At 38.7% G+C, this 23,200-nt stretch overlaps 1 protein-coding gene across 2 annotated transcripts in view; it reads right to left on the bottom strand.

Annotated features, from left to right (window-relative positions):
* Positions 1 to 4,897: 4,897 nt before the first annotated feature.
* Positions 4,898 to 23,200, bottom strand: part of Ptpn20 (protein tyrosine phosphatase non-receptor type 20) — a 53,018-nt gene continuing 34,715 nt past the window's right edge. Inside the window, exons 7-12 of one of the 2 annotated variants that reach the window (XM_021204021.1) lie at positions 20,220 to 20,368; positions 18,107 to 18,197; positions 13,515 to 13,849; positions 11,587 to 11,802; positions 5,931 to 5,993; positions 4,898 to 5,240 (exon numbers count right to left, since the gene is read on the bottom strand). In XM_021204021.1, coding sequence (XP_021059680.1) covers positions 5,175 to 5,240; positions 5,931 to 5,993; positions 11,587 to 11,802; positions 13,515 to 13,849; positions 18,107 to 18,197; positions 20,220 to 20,368 — 920 coding nt within the window. In that variant the 3' untranslated portion in view covers positions 4,898 to 5,174. The remainder of the gene's footprint in view (positions 5,241 to 5,930; positions 5,994 to 11,586; positions 11,803 to 13,514; positions 13,850 to 18,106; positions 18,198 to 20,219; positions 20,369 to 23,200) is intronic. The other variant, XM_021204022.1, reaches the window with a different exon arrangement.

Raw genomic sequence — 23,200 nt, 5'->3', positions numbered from 1 at the left:
CCACTTCCACCTCTGATGAATATACATACAGGTTCAACTACTGTGTTCAGATGAAACTACTACACTTTCCAGTGAGTATCTGCAGACTGTTAGTGTGTAATTGAGAGAGATCCTTCAGCACAGAGCTTGGGGAACACAGATGAAATAATAATATGGGGGGCAGACACCATTGTATAGCAATTTCTTGAAGCATTCTACTCCTTACCACTCAGAAAATAAACAACACGCAAGTCTCATGAAGTCCCTGAATCTTACCAGGCTAACAGGGTACCTCCTTCCACAGGGTTATATAAGGATAACTACTAAGGAAGGGAAACTTTGACCTGTCTATGCCTGCAAGTCATGCAGAGAGCTCCAGAATACTAGTTTTAATGAATTTCACCCATTCTAGTGTGGGCTTTTGATAATGCAGCTGCTTTTGAGTAGACTGTGTTCCTATAAGTAATCCCTTACCCATACTCCAGAAAGTAAGCCCAATAAACTCACTATTGAAGGTTATACTTCAACAGTAACACTACTTTGATATGTCATCAGTTGCCCACCTGTGGGAAGTAAATGTCTGTTCATGTTATCCAAAGGATAGTGTCACACAGTACACATTATGACTGAACAAGGGGCTTTGCAGCCAGGCCACCAAGGGTGGTAAAGAACACTGGAGATCCCAGGATTCAGTCCTTGGTTTCCCATTCTAACATTCTTAGGACAGCTTGTCCATTCTCATGCCTTAGCATCATCTTCAAGATAAATGTCCCCTCAGATTTGAATTTTCAGCTTGGGAATAATTTTAAAACATCTAGCATGGAGGTCTCATTGGTATAAAATACAGCAGAACTCAAACCAAATATACCATTGTCTCTCCTGACTCTGTTAACATATCTCAAAAGTTTTATTTTCATTTAGTTCGAAGTACTCTTTAAGTTCTTTTTTAATTTCCACTTTGACTTCTGGGTTATTTAGAAATATACAGATATATATTGGGCTTAATAGATGAGGGCTTTTGCTGTCAAGCCTGCCAACCCTGATTTCTGTGACACACATGATGAAAGAAGAGAACCTACTTCCTTTACAAGTTGTCCTCTGACCTCCACATTCATGTGGTGACACAATGTATGATTTTAGTTCATACATAAACATACTTTATATATATATATATATATATATATATATATATATATATATTTTTTTTTAAAGATTTATTTATTTATTATATGTAAGTACATTGCAGCTGTCTTCAGACATTCCAGAAGAGGGCGTCAGATCTTGTTCTGGATGGTTATGAGCCACCATGTGGTTGCTGGGATTTGAACTCAGGACCTTCGGAAGGGCAGTCGGGTGCTCTTACCCTCTGAGCCATCTCACCAGCCCCATACTTTATATATTAATAATTCTTTTAAATTTGACTGAGGTATAAAATTCTTATAGAATATCCTTACATTTCAAAAGAAAGCATATTCTGCTATAATTCGGTACAGTGTCTATAAATAGCATGTGGATCTGGTTGACAATCCAGATCTGAGCAATATCTCTCATTTTTCCCCTCTTATCCTAACAATTACTAAGACAAGTGTTGAACTCTCTAAACATAATTGTGTATCTGTCTATCTTCTCAGTATTATCAGATCCATCAATATTTGCTCTAATTGTTAAGCTCTGGACTTTCAATACTAACTTTAACATATATTTTTTAAAAATACAAAACAGATCAGGGGTAGTGAGGTGGCTCAGCGGTTACAGCCACTAACTGCCAAGGCTGATGACCTGAGTCAAGCCCCACATAGTAAATGAAGAAAACTGACTCTGGAAGCTGTGCTCTGACTGCCACAGGCACACCGTGGCACATGTCCACCCAAGCGTACACACAATGACTCAAACTCAGGGCCTCATGCAAGCTAGACAAACACTCTACCACTGAGCTAAACTCCTGCCCAGAACCAGTGTTTAAAACACTTTGACTTTTCTACCATAATTTCATTATTCTCTTTCAGCTCAATTAACTTTCCTTTTTCAAAGCTATCTGGGGACTGTAGTGAATTTATTGCTCATCTAGAACCTGATCATAGACTACTTGGTTCTTACTAAGTTTAATCTTAAGTTCTTTGGGTTTTTGAAAGAGGGTCTCACTGTTCAGGCTTGGCTAGCCTGGAACTCACTATGTGTACCAGGCTGGCCTTGGACTCACAGACATCTGCCTTCTGAGTGCTGGGGTTAAAGCACATGGCACCATGCCTATGTCTGATTTTATACAACTCTTTGTTGTTTCATGTTTAATACCTCTGTTGCTGATATAAAGGAATTGGCAAAACTCCCCTTTAAAATGGGCCAGGAAGTAAATACTTTAGACTGCATGAACTACATGATCCCCGAAAATATGAATAACCCAGACTTTTCTATTATAACAAAAAGCAGCTGCAGATAATAATTTGTAAGCAAATGAGCCTACAGCACTACAAATGAAGGCAGGCTATGGTTACTATGCGGAATACGGCTGAATACGGCAGAATACGGCTGAATAGCTATAAAGTAAATTTTACAAAGGTGCCTTGAGTTATGACTTTGGGATACATTTTCTAATATTATTTTCAGTAAACTATTATTTTTATTAAGGCAAACAAGTCATTTTGTTCTACCTTTCTAACAATGACTGCACTCTGTATCCCCACGCTCTTTCTAGCTACCAGCTAACTCCCTGGAGACAGTGCTGGTGGCTTTGTTCATAGGCTCTACTTTTCCACCCTCAAATACGATGTGATTTTCTAAAAAGCTTTCTCATTTTCAAACTTCAGTGATGATAGCTGGATTGGGAAGCTTCTACGATACCTTCAAATTCAGACTGTTTCATAATGAAAGCATTACCCCTACTTCTGGATCTTAGCTATATACTCAGCTCTGAGCCATCCACCCTCCCCACTGACTCCACTAATTGATACATTCTTCAGTTATTCAAATCTCAAGACAACACAGAAAAAAAAAAAAAAACTGAGTCTTTCCAGGACTTAGAAAAAGCTAAGTAGGAAATGGAACTTTCACTTTAGGTCTTCCAAGGTGTTTTCCTTTGAGATGTTTCTATAAAATAAATCACTGAAATGGCCTTTGAGTCATATATGTAAGCTCCACTGGAAGCTGAGTGCTCCAGAGAGGCCAAGAGGGAAAAGGTCCAAAGAAACATCAATTAGTAAAACCAGTGTGGAGGTAAATATGCAATACTTATGTCTGAAGAGTCTTCGTCTAACACTTAAGCATCATTATTTTCTTTTGAAGTTGAAAGCTACTAAATATCCATGCTTATATTTGAATATCTTTAAGCTTTCCTTAAGTCAGCTGTTACATCCTCATTAGGATTTCATATCCAAGGTAGGAAATGATTCACTACTAGTGTAGAAGTTAGAATTTCAAGCAATCCAAAGTTTTTGCTTTGAAATTCACCTTCAAGAATGAAATGAAATCAAACGCAGTCAGTATTTCCATGTTTACTTAAATTCCCTGCAAAACTCAAAGTAGTTTAGCTGTAAAAACATGACATAGCTTAAAGAGGAGGCATGCTCACCAAGACATGGGGATGGCTTCTTCACACGAAATCACAAGATCCTGATCAATTAAAACACTCCAGGCAACGCATATTTTCATTTAATAACAACATACAGGCCATGGTGAGAATATTCTTTTATATTATACTTATTATCTTATAGTAACAGAATGAAAATACAGTTACAGATACAAATGTTAATAACCAATAATCAGAATGATATTATTGTTCAGCACAGACCATTATGTATATAAATAGTATAAATAGCTATAATCATCAACTTGAGTTAAGGTCAAATATATGGCATATAATTATTTTTAAAGTGAGAACTATCAATTTTAATTCAACCAATTCAAGTATATTCATTTAACCAAAGAAATAAGCCTCTTAAAAGTTTAGCATTTATAATTTTAGGAATTTTCAATATGATTCACAGTTCTGAATCCACTGTACAAATACACTTATCAATTTCTTTGTGGCTGATAATTAGGAGTGTCTGATCATTGAAAACCTTCAGCCAAGGAATCGTCACATCTGTCTGAGGCAGAGTCCTGATATAATGAATGTAACAGTGGCCAGAATTTTCTTAACAAGCATATGGAAATTTTTACTTTCACAACTATGAATTTGGCTTTCCAAAATCTAGTCCAATGTCCAGCATCTAAATATTCCTGTAGAGGAAAAGAAATGACTTAATGGTCCTCTAGAGGAAAAAAATCTTTTTAAGATCTTAGTTAAAAAGAAAAAAACCTTGATACAACAGGTACCAAGAATGACTAAAACTTATATAACAATATCACTATATTAACGTGTATGGGTTAGCTAAAGACCAAGAGGCAAGTGTCATGCAGCACTTGCTTCTGATAAAGCAGATGGAAAAGTGTGTTAACTGGTGGGGCAGGATAGGAGAGAGGGCCTGGCAAACATTTCCACTGAACTTACAGATGGATGTGTATTTTAGTTTGGCACTGTTGACCAGTGTGTTCAGGGGATGGTCAGGAGGGGCACTATTCACCAACAAGGTGCTTGCCAGGGCAGTAGACATGGGTCTGAGTGCTCCTCCAGGCAGCCAGCTCTTCCTTCCAAACCCCTAGGGCACTCTGGGGCCATGGAAGTGTAAGACACAAAAACCATTTTATATCAAAAGTCAGTCTACCCTAACTAGAGTCCTTTTGAGTTGTTCGGTTACCAGCTGGGAGTATAGATTCTAGCTTTGGTAAAGAACACACATTTCACATGTCTCCAAAATGACCACAAGAGGGCAGTCTGTGAGCCTGCAGTTTACTGCCCCCATGTTCCCCCAGAGTAGGGCTTGTAAACTGTTAGAAACTGTCTGAGGCTTTTGGCTACCTTTCCAAATAAAATCTTATCAAACACATTTAAGTCTTTTATTAAACTCTGTAATACCACAAACCAGACAGCCAAGCCGAGGTTGTTTCTCGCCACTTCTGTTCCGTAGAAGGCATGGAGGGCATTTTGCTCTTGTCCAGAAAGATCAAGTGGAAACAGTCCACTCTGTGCCCAGTAGTGCTGCCCTCTGGGACTTTCAGAGAGAAAAATCAGAAGGCAAACTGCATGGCCCGCAGACGCTTCCACACAGTCAGGTTCCAAGCTGCTTGGTAACCTCGAGTGGCAGGCGCAGAAGTCTCTCTTAATTCAAAGCCAGAAGGTTCTGAAGAACTTCAAGCACAATTTCATAACAAAACTGATACTGCTCCTGTATACACACACACATGCACACACAAATGACACAGTGGTAAGTGAACAGGCCCCAATGTCTCCCATGGGAGACCACATCTGCAAGGTTTTTTAGTCACATAAGAAACGTCTCCTCAAATAACAAATGTTCATCTATAAACACTTAGGAACTTCTTTATGCAAGTATAGACTTGAAATATGAAAAACATAAATAATCAAAAGAAATGTCTTGGCCTAGGTCTCCTTAACAGAGATTCTAAAAGGAAGGAAAATGTCAGCATCCACTTCCTTGTATCTTATATCTCTAGCTAATCTAACTCCAGTTTTAAAAGTCTCACATTAACTTTAACATTTCAAATGTATACAACTGTTATGTTTATAAACCCAAACATATCTCTACTTATGTAGACATACATAGTACATATCAGTTCAGAGGCAACTGTTTCTATAAAAAATTTTTTCTTTGTTTCTCCTGGTAATTACAAACTAATCTGTGATACAAATATATCTTTTTATAATGTGCCAATAGCAGATAGATAGATAGATAGATAGATAGATAGATAGATAGATAGATAGATAGATAGACAGACAGACAGGACATAAATAGAGGCAAGTTCACATTTCAAGTTACTGTCTAGAAACTTAGCACTACCTTAGACCCACTGCTTCTGCAGCACGGTGTTTGCCAGGTTACGTGGGGAGTACTTGCCTTGGTCTGAATCATGCCACAGCGCTGCATTCTCATCTGGGTCACTATGTTCATAATGTTGAACTGAAATGGCAATGGAGAACATACACTCACAAATTGACAAAGGAGTAGTCTCTATGTCCTTCTAGTGAAAAGAGACATCAAGAGGTAACTAGAAAGGTCTCCTTTCCAGTCACATTACACGACTTAAAGCACAGCCTCATGAATAAGAAAGACCTGTCTTAGCAGGCTTTTGGGGGGAAGAAGAAAACGGCCATCTGTGAGGAAGAGACTCTCAAAGAACTCACTCCCTGTGTGCTAACCACAGAGAGAGCTGAAAGCAGCAGACGATTCTGGACAGGCATAGAGTATCTGCCTTGACCACACGAGCATGTATGTTCTTACAGAAAGAGGCCTGTTGATTCACTAACACTGCAGTGTGCACCAGACAGCTAGAGGTGGCCACAGACCGTCGGTCACAAAGGTCTGCTGCTGGTGCAGAAATGTGAAGAATTTAGGAAGTCTTCCAGCCACTGGGCACTGGTAGTGAGCTCTGCTGAGAGTGAACAAGCAAGCAGCCCATGGCTCAGCTGCAGCACGGGCACTCATCTGGAAAGGCAGTGTGGTGCCAGCACTGTATAGGCATCGAACTCAGGCTATGTGACATGATGTTTCCAGATTTCCCAACTATAATCACTCATATTTTATATCCCCCCTCTCTTGTGTGTGTGTGGGGGGGGGGTTGTGTGTTTGTGGGGGGGGTTGTGTGTGGGGGGGTGTTTGTGGGGGGGTTGTGGGGGGGATTGTATGTGTGGGGGGGTGTTTGTGTGTGTGTGTACATATACAATGCAGAAGTCAGTGTTAGGTCTTATCCCTCGTGGGCTGTTCACCATCTTTTATGAGGCAGATTCCTTCTGGAACCTGGGTCTCATCAATTAGGCTAGATTGGCTAATCAATCATCTCTAGGGACCCGCCTGTCTCTGCCTCCCAAATGGGAGGATCACAAGTGGGTGGAATATGAGTGGAATAGTGCTCAACTTCTTATGCGGGCCTCGAGACTGACCTCGGGTCCTCGTTGCTGCCTGGCAGGCATTGTTTGTCAGAGTTCCTTATGTATTCCAGACGCATGGCATTTCTTGGATTCATAGTTTGAAATTATTTTCTCCTAATCTTTAGCCTACATTTTGTCTTCCCCCTAGGCTCTTTTACAGAACAAATTATAGGGGAATCAGTCCAGAAAATAAAAAAGCCATGCATATTGAAAAGAAAGCAATAGATCTATTTGCAGATGACACAGATCATCTACGTAGAAATGACAAGTAACTAAGCCACAAATAAGACTCAGAATAAATGAGCTTGACAAGGTCATAGGATAGAAAACCAACATGCAAAAATCATTTGCATTTCTGTGTCTTACTTTCATTGCAACAAATATGGGAAAACTGAAAGTTAAAATAGTAAATTTTCAATTTGGTCAAAGAAAATGAAATCGGATAAATTTAACAGAACACTTAAAGAATTTATATTCGGAAAATTGTGGAATGCTTACCAAAGAATCTTAAAAAGACCTGTTAAATGAGGAAATATATAATATATTCATGGATTTGCTGACTCGATACAGGAAAGATGTCAGTTCTTCTAAAAATTTATATAGACACAAAGTAATTTTTACCACAATCCCAGAAGGCAAGCTGTGATGACTAGTTTTATGTCAACTTGTCAGAGATTGGGGACATATTTGGGAAGAAGAAATCTTAACCTAGAAAATGCCTCCAATAACACTTGCCATGGGCAAGTCTGTGGTATACTTTCTTGACTGGTGATGGATGTGGGAGGGCCTAGCTCACTGTCAGTTGTGGCATCCCTGGGCAGGTTGGTCATGTGAAGCAATCCTGTAATCAGAACTCCTCCTGCCTCGGTGTAGCCTGGAGTTCTAGCCCTGACTTCCACCAGTGATGTACTATTGTGACATGAACTGTAAGCTGAAATAAACCTGTGGTCATGATGTTTTATCACAGCAATAGAAATCCTAACTAAGGCACAAACTAATCATGAAATTTACATTGGAAAACACAGAGTTTGAACTGGCCAAGACATTCTGAAATGTAAGAATGAAGTGTAAGGAATCACTCTAATATTAAATCTTTTACATAGTTACAGAGATCCAAAGGTTGGTACTTGGCAGCAAAATGAGACACATAGATCAATGCAACAGAGTACAGACCAGAACAGCCCCATGGGAATGCACTAATTTCTGATAAAGGTATATTGACAATTCAGTGTAGGAAGAACAAACTTTTCAACACCATTTCTGGTGAACAACTGGTTATCCAAAGCCAACAAGGAAATAAGAGAATAATTCTCAATCAAATCCTCATGCTTTACATACTCAACATAGAGTGTGGACTTGGGTCGAAAATATAAAACTTGAATTTCTCAAAATCTAGGTTCCTAGACTTGATATTTGAAACATGATGCACAAAAAGGGAAACTAAGTAAAAGTAATTAAAATTAAAACCTATATTTCTTTGGGAGCTTTAACACTGCAACAGCACTGAGTAAAATTATGGCAATAAGTCTGCAGTCCTCGACCTTAATTTACTGAGAGGAAAAGAAGCTTTGCTGAATTATCTTACCAGAACAGACACAGTCTTCCGAGTGTGGTTGTACTGGCCAACAACAACTACCACATCTACAACACACGACAATAACCACAACAACTACAACAACCACTATAACAATAACAACAACAAGAAGACAATGAAAATGACTGAGAAGGAATGAAGAGTAAAAAAGATGAAACAAATTCTACTGGAATTGGGTCTCCACATAAAATTGCATTTTATAATAATTATTGTTTGTGATGTGCTAAAACTGCTAAAACTTGTATTATTTACAAAGATGTACTAGCTAACAAAACAAAGGAACCATTAACTTAATTGGCATTCATAATAAGAAGGTATTTTTACAAAACCAAAAAGATTATTTTATAGAGTAGTAGATTAGAAAGCCAACAAAAGCAGATATTTAGCATTTCACACATTACTACTCAATAGACTTCTTACAAAATAGTGTTTGAATTGCTAACAGTAAAAATCATATACAGTCGTCAAAAAAGGTCAAAACTGCTCTAATGATTTCTTTGAAATTTTGCTAAATACATGACAAAAGACAGTTATTTCTAATTGTGCTCTAGGTTGGTAGGTTTGGGAACTAGCTAATGACAGGGAATGACAGCAGTGCTGTTGAAGGAATCTATAAATACTGCTAACAGTGATTCTATCAGTGTGTGACTGGTAGGCATGATACACCCATGCTGACAAATGCACCTGGTTCTAAACTACAGAAACGTACAGCACCTCAGTGCAAATGTGACTGGCTGTTTCTATTCCAGAGGATGAAATTCAGGCACTGAAGTGCAGTGACACACAAAGACAAGAAGGTAAATCAGCACACTGCTGCTTCGGGAGTCCTCTCTACTAACAAAGCAAAGAACAAAGCCGAGTTAGTGCCTTCCAGGCAAGACAAGGTAAACACCGTTGTACAAAAGTTAAAGGATATAAAGGAAAACATGTCCAACTCTGGCTTGTTCTCCTCACTGCATCAAGACTCCCTTCCTTGCATTAGCTGCTGGTTAACAGTTACTACATGCAGATGATAGAAAAAAGGAAACAAGTTTTGCTGAGAATATCTTACAAACCCTTGATGTTTCTTCAAGACAAGAACTAGTTTGCTTTCAAATGTTATAAGGGGGTTTAACCTAATTTGATTAAAAATTAAAGTGACTATAAATATCAATAAAAAGACATAAATGGTTGTGTATTCTCCTATTTTTATATCTGTAGGGAGCAGAGGAAGACACCCTGAACCACTGACACAGACGTGGATGTGTTCAGGCCCCAGAGGCCTTTCTACAGAAAGAACAATGATGACAACAAACAAGCTCTGCTCAGTGAAGTTTCCCAGGCAAGTAGGACACAGCACCACCAGTAAGAACTTTAGTCACTGACAGTCTGGATTGTACGGAAAGCCAGGAAACAACGGCTGAGTTCTTATTTTTAACCACAGTATTTCATCAAACAGAAGCAACATTTTTTTTCATTGCTTTCTCAAACCTTGCACGTGCTGGTGCACTGAGCTCTATCCTCAACTTTAACTACTGCTGAGAAAGAGAAACTGCCAAATAAGCTGTGTAAGATAAGAAATAAGGCACATTTCATGTGCAAGAAGCTATTCTATGGGGGCACGGTCCTGCTTCCATATGACAAAAGGTAATAGGCAGCTTGAACAGCTGCCACAGTGATATGAACAAGGATAAGCATGCAAACATTTTAGGACAGGTGCCTTTTTCTGACCATCCAGCTTACATCAATTCTTCATAATGATATTCTGAGTTTGCTTTGGAAAACGATATCATTCCTAGCCCGGCCTGTGGTCACGAGTGGTGGAAACAGGCCAGGGCCACCTTTAGTGTTCAGAGACTAACACGCAGTCAGAAAATGAAATGCTAGGAGACAGAAGCCCATGCTTTTGAAAAGAGATTCATCTTTCCCTAAGGACAGTTTTTCTAGCTCCTTCTTGATGTCCTCTGTGGTTGAACACTGAAAATATAGCATCCATTTTTCCACCACAGGAAGGCCTGCCTCTGCTGGAGAATGGCTGTGCAGAGCACTAGATCTCAGGAATCTGACCTTGTCCCACAGGAAGGTAACTTCAGAACAAACCTGTCAGGGCACATGGCTCTTCACCTCTTGACTGGGCTAAGGACTTCACGTCCTTAGGGCAGTGTAAGAGCCACCTTCCTCAGGGCCTGCACGCTCAGCAGACATCTCCTCCTCAGTACCACAGCACAGAATAGTTCAGGAAGCAATATTGTGCCACACAGACAACAGTAAAGCAGTATATCAGACTGTCTCTTACACATGAGTTTAGGAGAAAGTAAGGGATTGCTAATGTTTGGCTCATACCCATGAATACTTATCTCCTCATTTTAAGTTGAAAAAACTGATTTTGAGGCTGGAGAGATGGCTCCCTGCTCAAGAGGATATACTGCTCCTGAAGAGGACTTGAGTACAATTCCCAGCACCCATGCTGAACAACTTACGACCGACCACCAGTAACTCCAGCTCCAGGAGGATCTCATGTGTCTCTCCTCTCCTGGCATGTTCACATACCCACATACAAACACACAGTTAAACGTTATAGATCACAAAAGTGTATAAAATAATACAACTGGTATTTGAGAGAGGATGAGCAGTTTACATAAAACCACTCAAATCTAAAGCAGAGAGTAAAATCAGCAGTTAAGTCTAGAGGCCCCTCATCAATTCTGAGCTCAATATTTTTCAACATACATGCATGTCTGATTTTCTCACCGAAAGCAAGACTACTTTGTTGAAATTATCTAAAAGAAATACTAAAGCCTTAAGTGGCACACAAAGGAAGGGAATGACCGCTTACTTACAGAGTGCCCATCACTCTCTACACTATCCTAGCTATTCATCATTATAAAACACGGTACTCCTCACCGCAGTCCCAGGAGCTAGTGCGAATGAGGTCTCCTAAGCTAATGTGCCCTCAATGTGCTGTGCTGCTCAGATCATAGCTGTCCAGTAAGTGCAGGCTGTGAGAAGCATGTTTAGAGACATTAGTTCATCTGCTTTATCACATACTTACAGAGTAGTTCTTCTCGATGGCAGAGAACACAACATCCACACATATGAACACCCCTGTTCGGCCTACACCAGCGCTGCAGTGAACAAGGAGGGGTCCTGTAATGTGGCTCTTCCTCACATAACGGACATATTTTATGAAAAACTCTGCTGAGGCAGGAGTGCCATGGTCTGGCCATTTGGTGAACTGCAAGTGTTTTACAGATAGGCTCTTTCCTGTCTGGTAGAGAGAAAGAAAGGTTTATTGATTTCTTATATTAGAGATCTCATTTCAGTTTCTATTATAGTAACAATGTTGCTGATGGAGACAGTGCACACTGATGTATTGAGCATTCAGAATACAGAAACCTAAGCTGGTTGTTTATAAAAAACTCTGCAAGTTGCCATAATTAGCTTTTCTCCATTTTAAAAAGGAGAACAAAATGAAAACAATAAAAACAAGAATGCTGTCAGGATGCAGGAATCTAGCACTCACTCCTACCAGGTAATGGCGGCGCTAGGAGCTTCACATGGGTTATCGACTTTAATCCTTATATCAGCCTAAGATAAAAGGACTATTTTGTTTCCATTTTTAGAGATCAGAATTGGTAGGACTGGGAGATATATGCTCGGTCACAAGGCTCACATATTTAGAGCTTGGATTTGAATGTTTGCCTTCCAAATCCTGCACTAACACTTTTCTTCTGTATCGTGGGGCTGCAGATAAACCAAGATTTCAAAGTACTTAAGAGTAAAAAGTTGGCTGACACATTCAGAAGGATCTGCACCTCCCGTACAGGAGTCACTACTAATATATGATCAGTATTGTTTCAAACCTTCTTAGTGTCACAAGTACCAAATCCCAAGTGCCTTAGAAGTCTGGCAATTTTATTAAAAAAACAAAACAACCTTACCTATAAGTGTTTCGTCCCAATTGCTACTTATAAAATTCATGTTCTTCTGCACAAGTGGGGCATCTCATGTTCTAGCTGCTCTCTGCTTTTGTCTACACCCACCCTTCATCCCTTATGTTCCTTGATAATGTACAAAGTTCTGTTCCATGAGCACTTATTTATGTTTCTATAAATACACACAAGGCAATGTCTCTTTCAATTGTCTGTTTCCTTTCTTTCTTATCTAGGACCTTTGCCACCCACATGTGATGTTAGCCTCGGTAATCCTTTTCCTAAACTCCAGATAACACTATTTCCCATCTCAGCTCCCAAAGCACCCCATGTGAACCTTGACATTATCACTGAGCACAGCAATTCAAGTGCTGGAGAATATAGGTGTCTCCTTGCTCGCTGTGTGGCAGTAGAATCCAGCACAGCAGTAAGCACTCTTGACAAACTCAGTGCAGTCTGCCACATTTGGCAGAAGCCACCAAAGTGCATCATGGGACCAAAAGCATCTGATAGCCACTCCCTGCCCCGTGGTCCCCATTACATTTTCTTCCTCTGCAGTCACAGTTTGGCTAAGCAGAAGTCAAAAACTATAGCTTCATTTCTAGATGACAAAGAGGTAAAAAGTTACTCTATTTTCTTCTAGAGCTGGCTGTCCCAGAACTCTCTGTAGACCTGAGTGGCCTTGAACTCACAGAGATCCACCAGCCTTTCCCTTCTAAGTGCTGTGATTAAAGGTGTAAACCAATAACAAAAGTTACTTTTAATTATTTTATTTACTCTCCTCTCATACAATACATCCAACAGCAGCCTTCCTCTCTCTCTCCATTCCTCTCACTCCCCCTACCTCCCCTCACTCACAGATCCATGGCTCCTCCATTTCCCTTCAGAAAAGAGCAGGCTTCCCAGTGGTAGCGAGCAGACAAGGCACCTTCGGTACATACTCCAACACACTAGCTTATACATACTCCAGCACACTAGCTTATACATACTCCAACACACTAGCTTATATTGTAAGACGTGAATCTACAAGCAGCAATATGAGACTTACGGACTTTTTCACAATCTTAAATACTCGAACGGTGAAATATTGAGTTACATGAAAGGTCTCCAGAAAGACACGAAAGTGTTCGAATTCCAAAGGCTCCTTCAGAGAAATGGGCCAGTAACTGTAACACTTGATAACTCCACATTCTATCTCTCTGGTTATCATAGCAATAACATTACAATTATTTTCCAGAACCATTTGCCAAAAGTCTTCTATAGTTTCTGGCAATGGTCCTTGAGTGGCAATATAAAAATACTCTTCTTCATGATTTACTATTCTAATATAACTAGCGTTGATGTAGTCTTTGTTTTTTCCAAGAGGAACACGTGTTGAATCATCTATTATGGAAACAGAAACATGTGGTAAAAATAATGGAAGAGTGGGCTGAGCTACCCAGACTTTGTGAAAGCATCCCATACAGATCAATGCATGAATTTCTTTACCACTCTCTCAAAAGAAAATGACACAGGAGATTATTTTCAAAAGAGCTAAGTTTAAATTCATCCCTCCATTCCAATGAGTCATTGGTCTGGTTAGAGGTCTCTGGCTTCTGTGACTGTCAATATTGGATCCTCACTGGGACTCCTGCTGGTTCTCCTGTTGCCCTGTGCCATGGAGAGCCTGCAGATTTGCATCAGCATGACTGAACCTTCCATGTGCTCCAACAGTTCACAGATGGTATAGACTTTGGGGGGTGGGACAGGAGTGTCCTATGGGACACACTGTGACACACTACAGCTTCCACAAGATGATTTCTATGCTTTCTTTGGTTTACTTGTTTGTTTGTGTGTATGTGTGTTTTATTTTGGGGGGATTGCAAGAGCAGAGGGTGGAGATGAGGGGCAGGGGAGATGATCAAGACTGGGGTGCATGATGGGAAACTCAAAGAATCAGTAAAATGTTAAAAAATAAATTCATCTCTCCATAAAACCTATTTGCAAGACTTTAGAAATATAGTTAGTAGGACTTTAAGAGCATCTTTTAAGAAATGAAAGAGTACCATCAGCACTGTCCTATAGGACTTCTGTGAGACACAGTAGTGTGAGATGAAAGGGCTGTCAAAGTGTCCACAACTGTGCCAGTGGACACAGCATAGAAGCACCCTCAGGCGCAATGGCAAATGGTATGGTATTCTCCTGAAAACTGGGGAAATCTCTAAGTTTAGGGCAACAGAGAAGAGAGGTTTTACAAAATAGGAAAAGGTCTGGAGACAAATTCTAGTATTAATGGAAGTCTACCAATGCCCAAATTCTAGCCAGGCAGAAACCTCACAGAAAAGCCACTGCTAAGAGTCATTTGCCACAAAGAGAGTTGCTTTGTGTGGAGCACCATGATGTAAGGCATTCTGTAGGTCTACAGACAGTTCAGAGAAAGCAATGCACCTAGGGAAGGCAAATCCATAATCAGAATAAATTTCTCTTTTGTGAGAAAAAAATCACTGTTTCTTTCATGATAGAAGTGGTTCAACATAACCTGCCCCCTCAGGGAATAAGGTTTTATATCAAGGACTCTGCAATACTCTATGCTTCTTGAAGCCCAGATACTTGGCAATGACTGAGTGTAGCCTGGTTGTTCTTGGTGAGTGGCAAGACGTCTATGAAGCTGAATCCATACATAGCCTCCAATAGTGCCAAATAGGCTAGTTTTCTTTTTTCATGAGCTACTGAACAACGGCAGAGGACTGAGGGAAAGTGACTGCTGTTCGCAGACAGTATCCTACCCACATGGTTACTGTCCTCTGTTGAGGTCACTCTTCATGAGCACTCATGGGAGCACAGGACTGATGTGGAATCTGCTCGTTTGGAAAGCTCTACCTATGTGTCTTTTCCCTAGACCTCCTTTGTTATGACGTTTTCAACTATGTTCCTTCCAAGGCCTTGACCTTCCATCCAGTTAAGGAACTCGCTATCACCTAAGCTTACCTACCAACCGATTCTCCAAGAAAAATGAACAACCAAGTACACCAAGCACGGTTATTCCCTGTAGGTATAATTCCCTTCACCATTACACTTCAGAAATGTCTCAAAAATGAGCTACAGAAGTGCAACTGTCCAATGACACAGGTGAGCCACAGAAACAACTCAGAACCATGTCGAACCCAATGTCCCCTGCCAATTGATCACGGGGAACTGCTCATAAGAACATGGATACAAGCTACCCTAAAGTTCCTGTAATGTAAAGCCTCTAGCCAGCACTTGTCTCCTAGGTGGCCTCCATCCTAACCACCCTGACTACTCAGCTTTCATTTTGGTAACCACCCTTCAGCAAGTCCCTCTGGGTACAGCAGTAGCGTTCCCTGTTTGGTAATAATACCGCATGCTCCAAGTCAGTTATTTATTCTATAAGGGCATTTGTGTTCAATTCTAAATTTTCCCCAGAATAATATATATATATATATATATATATATATATATATATATATATATGCAATGTGTATGTATATGTGTATGTGTAAGTGTATGTATATGTATATGCATATATATATATATATGTATATGTATATAATTTTGCTGCCACTGACTGCTGTGTTTGTGAGTCGGCTCTCTTGGTTAACCTGTTTGCAGGATGCCACACAAGCTTCTCACTGGGAGATGAAGGGACAGCACAGCTGCATGCTCTGCTGTTTGTTAACACAACATAAACAGATTTGGAAAGACATCAGGTGAAGCCCTGGCTTGCCTTCCAACTTTTACTTTTACAGTCATTTGTACATTGAGGGGGCAGGGGGCAGCTGTTATACTTGTTATGTCTGCACTATTTTCAGATAAGGCACAGTGATAACTGAAATCTGATTTATGTTACAGTATTTCTAACGGTATGTTTCATTATTAACAATATGTGTGCAGGCTAGAGCTTGCAAAGTGAAGACTAACTGAACTGAGGGTAAATAAATGATTGCTTGCTTTCTGAATGGGCTATCAGAAATTCCTTTGTATGTGTGACGGAGAAACCAGGCACGTGTCCATAGGCTGCTGCTCAGACTAGACTGTGTTTCAAAGTAAGCAAACCCTAAGACAGAACTTAGGTGAATTACAGTTTAAGTAAAGCAAAAACTTTAGGCTGATTTTCCTTACTTTTACTTTTTAAGTGAAGTGTTTTACATCTCTACATGTCCTTGTCCACAGGATAGACTTGGCAGAGAATCACGTGCATGCATACTCCACTTCCTCAAGGATGCCTTTTACATCTTATGGTCCTGAGAGGATCATTTTTAAAACCTTGTTTACTTTCAGTCTCCTTGAAGAGTAATTAACTGCACACTGAAGAGATGAAAATCAACATGAGACCTTTGACCTTTGACCTTTCAGAGGAGCACCAAATTTGCCCTGCATTGTTGCATAGTGGTCCACTGACCAGATTTTCAGAAATGCATACTAGTGAGTTTCATACTGTCTCACAGAAGATGACAGAATGCACTGGCTTAACCATCTTGAGAAGGTGCTCACTGCTTTATAAGCAGTCATCTTAATCTGAAGGAGCTAACAAAACCAAAGCATCTGCTCTGCCTTGGCAGACACCGTGACCCTTGGATTTACAGAAACGATGAAAATCATTAAAGCATAACTTGGTCAGCAGGAAGCGTACTCACTCCCAAGATACTAGAACCCTTGGAAAAGTCACCAGATCTAGCTTGGAGGGAAACAACAAAGGTCAGGCTGATGAGCTACGGAAGACGGACAGATGACCACAGCAGGGAAGGAAGGTAGCTCTTGCACAGTTTTAAGGTTTAATCATATGGAAGGAGGAAAAGAAACCCAGAGGAGCTTTAACGTCAAACACCAAGAAAAACTTTACCTGACAGTACCAGAGAGCCATGGAAGAAAACAGCCAGATATCCTGACTATGTTGTAAGAAAATCCCTTCAGCAGCCGTTTGGATGAGTGGGAAAGAGACACAATGAAGAAGACAGACATCAGCTGAGAGGCAAGAGACACTCAGGTCAGATTGGCAGCAATGACAAAAGAGAAGTGTTGGGAGATTCAAGAAGTATTAAGGAGGTGGAAGAAGAATTTGCAAGAACTTTTTGCATATAACAAATGACTCAGCTTTCTGGCTTGAACAGTGGATGATTATATTAAGAGATGATCACAGAATAAAGTTTGCATTAAGACTGCATTGTTGTATTTTTGTTTCTGTTTTTTGTTGTTGTTGTTGTTGTTTGTTTGTTTCTGGTTTTTGGGTGGTTGAGACTGACAAGTGTGGTGAGCAAATACATTGAGGGAGGGAAACTGGTCTAATTCCCACCGGTGTAGGGAGCTTTGGATATCATCAAACATCAGCTACCTGTTGAGTAGCAGATTGGTAAGTTAGCTTTGATGTCTAGGGCAGAGGATATAAAACGCTCCGTTGGGTTTTAGTGTCTCAGACTTGGTCTGAGATGGGTAATCAAGACTAAAGGGCAGTGGAAATAGTTCACTGACACTTGTCAGAAGATTTATCATATACCCTAGGTATTATCCCACCTATGCCCAGGTAATCCAGTGCTAGCTACTAGAGTTATTCATGGTGAAGTTCAAACTTTGACGTGCAAATAGGGCTTTTATCTTTTCACTATACTATTAACAGGAAAATAATTGAAAATGTTCTCAGCTTACATGGAAGAATATCTCGGTATCTGTTCTTATCTCTGTTCTGTAGCGTATTCCCAGAATTGAAGTCATCAGGCAGAGTCATTTGTTCTAACTCCTTCAAAAATTTAAAAAAGCCATGTATTTACTATTTCAAAAGAATGAAAATCTCCCTTTGTTAAGCATTTATTATCCTTAAACTCCATATGGTATAACCTGCTACTCAATGGTGTATAATAAACCAGAGAAACTAGAATCTCATCCAATAAGGACTACATACAATATCCCAAGTTAAGAGAATAAGTCAATGAGTCACTTGATAAAAAATATTAAATTCTCAAGATAGTTTTCTACCTGAACACTACTGTTTACCCTTTCATGAAAAATAAAATAGAATACTTAGTTCTTAGCTTCTAATCATACCATTGTCATTTTATAAACAAAACAACTATAACAGAAATATTTCAACAAAAAGCTACAAGGAGGCTTAAAATTTACTTCTTGAGAAAATTATAGCAGGTTACTGCCAGAAGAATTAACTTCATTTCAAAAGAAATTCTTTAACAAGTGTGAATTCACAAAAATGTATTAAGCAGCTAGTTCTAGATACTGTAATACAAAGATGAAATAAAGCACTTTCCCATCCTTAGACCATTAATGAAGAATATTTAACCAAATATCATGTGACTTACAGAAACAATAGTATTAGTGATAGTGTCTACTTGTGTCTGAAAATACATAAAGGAAACACCAAGAAAGTGAGCAATGGTTAACGTGGGTCTTAGTGAGTCATCAAAGTGACTATGTGAAATGCAATGTGTGTGGAAGGAAAAGCGAAGGGCGGTCGGTCCTAGGAAGGTACTTGCCTAGGCGTCAAGCACTAGGGTACTACAGCCAGTGTCTACTTCTAAAAGCCAATTCTAAAACTAACCCAGAGAAAAATCTTTAAGAAAAAACAGAAAAAAATCACACAAAGGTAGTGAAGATTAGTCTCACTATATGATAAAGCTTACAAATATGGAACCAGTGCCTAAATAATAAAGCAACTTTTAAAAATCTAGGATAAAATACCATCATTCATTCCTAAAAAAAAAAAAAAAAAAGTAAAATAAAATTCAGTAGAGTCTTAAGACAAATGCACAGATATACAATAGTGGTTTCTTCTAAAAGTCTTAAATCAAGTTAAATGCTAACTGGATACTGAATGAAAAATTAAAATATGAAAATAAGCATTTTAATTGTGCCATAAAAGTATAAAATATTACTATATTCTTATACTGAAATGAATATTACTAAAAAATGGATATAATGTAAAAATCCAAAAGTCCTTTGATCACTGAGTGTATATATATATATATATAGATATGTATATGTACATGTATATGTATGTATCACAAAGGAATATTTCTTATTATATTAAGAGTAATTAATATAAAAATAATAAGCAGAAATATGAGTAAAAGCTGCATGTTAATATGCAATGCTTAAAAACATGGAAAGATAATTTTGTATCTTATAATAAAGAAATGACAAATCAATCAGCAAACTAATGAGCAACAAATGTCAAAATCTGACAGCACAAAATACTGTCTTTCTAGAAATGTGTTCTTTAAAAGGACACATATAGAAAAGCCACATGAAGCACGAGTGATTGCTGTTTAAAAAGCAGAGCGTAGAACATGCTAAATTTCCCAGAACAATTTAAAAAAAATGAAGATATTTGACATGTGATTAATTCAAAGATACAGCTGTATAGAGTGGTGAGATGAGTGAACATTGTGTGTGATAGAGAAGTTTCTTTAATGGAGTAGACTTGTGAATAAACAACATGCCAACACTTCAAGTCTACAATCACAAGCCTAATAGTTAAGGTGGCCCCAGAGGGAAATGGGAGGAAGAGATAGGAGAGCATCTATACATTTTATAGCCTTTTATGCGACTTGATTGTTTTTACCATGTACATTATTTTAGATATGGTATTTAAAAATACAAGCAATGTACTAAGTAAAAAATAAGAAGGGAAGAAGAGGAAGAGGAACAGAATGTGGAAGAAGTAGTAGGAGAAGAAAAGGAAAGAAAACTTCTAGTTGTGGTAGAAAAAAAGGAAATTATAAACTTTTCTTTAGACCAACATATTTACCAAAAACTCACGGATGATATCAAGTTCTTCTTTTTTCTGAAGCATGTTCAAACAATCCCTCATGGCAGACCGTGAAGAATTGTTGAATACTAATGGTCGAATCTGAGCCAACTGAGTTAGCTCCCTTTCAGAGAGAGATGTTTCAGTGTCTAAGAAACCGAAAAGTCCACATTTGTCAGTTCTTTGTAGACAATAGATACTAATTTTATGTTTCTTAGACTTTTAAATACAAAGATTTAAACTTTAACAGAAGTTTACTTTTCCATAAGAGTCTGTTACATTTAAATAGACTATCATTTTCAAAATAAATGTTATGTACCTTGAAGTTATAAAAATCTGTCATTTGTAGACAAGATCCATTCAGAGTTATTAGACATAAAGTAGACCAAACAATATTCTATGAACTATGAACATGTTGTATGGATTGACAACTACACCAAGGTGAGAATGCTTAACATTGTGAATTTTAAAAAGACAAAGCTTTTTGTCCTCCATGGAATCAAGCGTTAGAAGCCCCTAGAGTCTGTATGAGAGGACATGGAGATTCCAATAAATGTCTCACTCTACAAGCATAGACCAAACAACATGAAGCACACTGAAAGACGGAGAGGGCCTAAGTATATAACTAATAAGACAGAATAAAGGATATATGCCAACACACAATCATAGAAGAGTGTGTTCTTTATCAAAGAGCACAGATGGAATCCATCATTTTACAATGACCTTGAGGGCACATGGTCAGTATATGTTTCAAGTATCTGAAACTTTATAAATATTATCTGTGGGTCAAAAAAGTGCAGTAAGTCTAGAAGTTTATAATAAAATATACTTTAAAGGTTTCACAATTTTAAGGTAAAATATTGAAGTTCTCAAAATCTCTTTCAAAAGAAAACAATGTGAACAGAAAGTAAGTTACTAAAATTAAGTTACTACTACTAAAAAAAAATGAAAATCACTTAAACAAAAGAAGATGACCATTCTCATGAGGGCTGCCTGACTGAGACCGGAGCAGCAAAGATGGAAAAAGATGGGATATGGATTTAACTTGGAAATGTTGGAAGGACTTGGATTAGCCACATGGACCAGCCATTGAGCTGTTCTAGGTGTATCAGAATATGAAGGCTCTCCCTCTCCCTCTCTCTCCCCCTCTCTGCCTTTCATTTGGGAACCCAGAACATTGGGGCAGGTAGCAAGGAATGCACTGTCACTGCCGTATCAATATAAGTATTTAATTGGGTCCAACTATACACACACACACACACGCCACAATCAAATAAGGTGCTTCCTGATGTAAAAGAGAAAGAGAAAGTCATTATTGAGGGCATATTTAGCACAAATAAGTATAATAAGTATGAGACTTTCTCCATCTTCAATATGAATATATGATAAAAAATAAATTACCTTTCTCTTTTATAAGATAATAAAGGGAATATAAGTCAGAGAATATCAAGAACATAGAATTATTTCCTCTTCTGGGCAAAGAATATACATGCACTGTGTACAACTGTAAATTATTTCAGCCATGAAAAATGCTTATCAGGATGGACTCTTAACCCATTTGGAATTTTAAAACAAAAAGTTAGTTTATACTATTCATTACAGTTTATACAATTATTTCATTGTTTTTGAGTTTTTAATTTCCTGATTGACAATTAGATTAAAACCCTTTTTCATATCTCTCTTCTGTAATGTGCCTGTCAGTGTCCACTGGCTATCCTTTACTAGTTAACATATAATTCTTCATATTTTGAGGGCATTAATTCCTTGTCATTAAGGCGTTTTCTAGCCAACTCTTGATAGAGTCTAATATTAGTCCTACTCTGAAACTGAGCAGGTGGGTACTTAGAAATAAGATAATTCTCTCATGGTTGAAAATCGGCCATGAAAGTCCTTGGTGGAAAGAAACAAATTTCACACTCCACAAACATAAGCTGTCACTCAGAGTTTATAATAAAGCAAAAGAGATCAGCATGTCTGAATGTGGCAGAACTATAAGAATAACCCCAGATACAGGGGCTGTAAGTGTATGCTTTTTTTTCCTTTTTTAAAAAAGTAGATAAAGTACTATTTTTATAAGATATTTTCTTCATTTACATTTCAAATGCTATCCCGAAAGTCCCATATACCCTCCCCCAACCCTGCTCCCCAACCCACCCACTCCTGCTTCCTGGCACTGGCATTCCCCTGTACTGGGGCATATATTCTTCACAAGACCAAGGGCCTCTCCTCCCATTGATGGCTGACTTGGCCATCCTCTGCTACATATGCAAGTAGAAAAACAAGCTCTGTGGGATACTGGTTAGTCCATATTGTTGTTTCTCCTATAGGGTTGCAGACCCCATTAGCTCCTTGGGTACTTTCTCTAGCTCCTTCACTGGGGGTCCTGTGCTCAGTCCAATATATGACTGTGAGCATCCACTTCTGTATTTACCAAGCACTGGCATAGTCTCACAAGAGACAGCTATATAAGGGTCCAGTCAGCAAAATCTTGCTGGCATATGAAATAGTATCTGGGCTTGGTGGTTGTTTATGGGATGTATCCCTGGGTGGGGTAGTCTCTGGATGGTCCTTCCTTCCATGTCAGCTCCAAACTTTGTCTCTGTAACTCCTTCCATGGGTATTTTGTTCCCCATGAAGGGACGAAGTATCCACACTTTGGTCTTCCTTCTTCTTGAGTTTCATGTGTTTTGCAAATTGTATTTTGGGTATTCTAAGTTTCTGTGCTAATATCTACTTATTTGTGAGTGCATATCATGTGAGTTCTTTTGTAATTGGGTTACCTCATTCAGGATGATACCATCCAGATACATCCATTTGCCTAAGAATTTCATAAATTCATTGCTTATAATAGCTGAGTAGTACTCCATTGTGTAAATGTACCAGATTTTCTGTATCCATTCCTCTGTTGAGGGACATCTGGGTTCTTTCCAGCTTCTGGCTATTATAAATAAGTCTGCTATGAACATAGTGTAGCATGTGTC

This window comes from Mus pahari, chromosome 8 (genome assembly GCF_900095145.1).
Source record: "Mus pahari chromosome 8, PAHARI_EIJ_v1.1, whole genome shotgun sequence".
NCBI classification, from domain to species: domain Eukaryota; kingdom Metazoa; phylum Chordata; class Mammalia; order Rodentia; family Muridae; genus Mus; species Mus pahari.
This window is presented reverse-complemented; position numbering and strand designations above follow the sequence as displayed.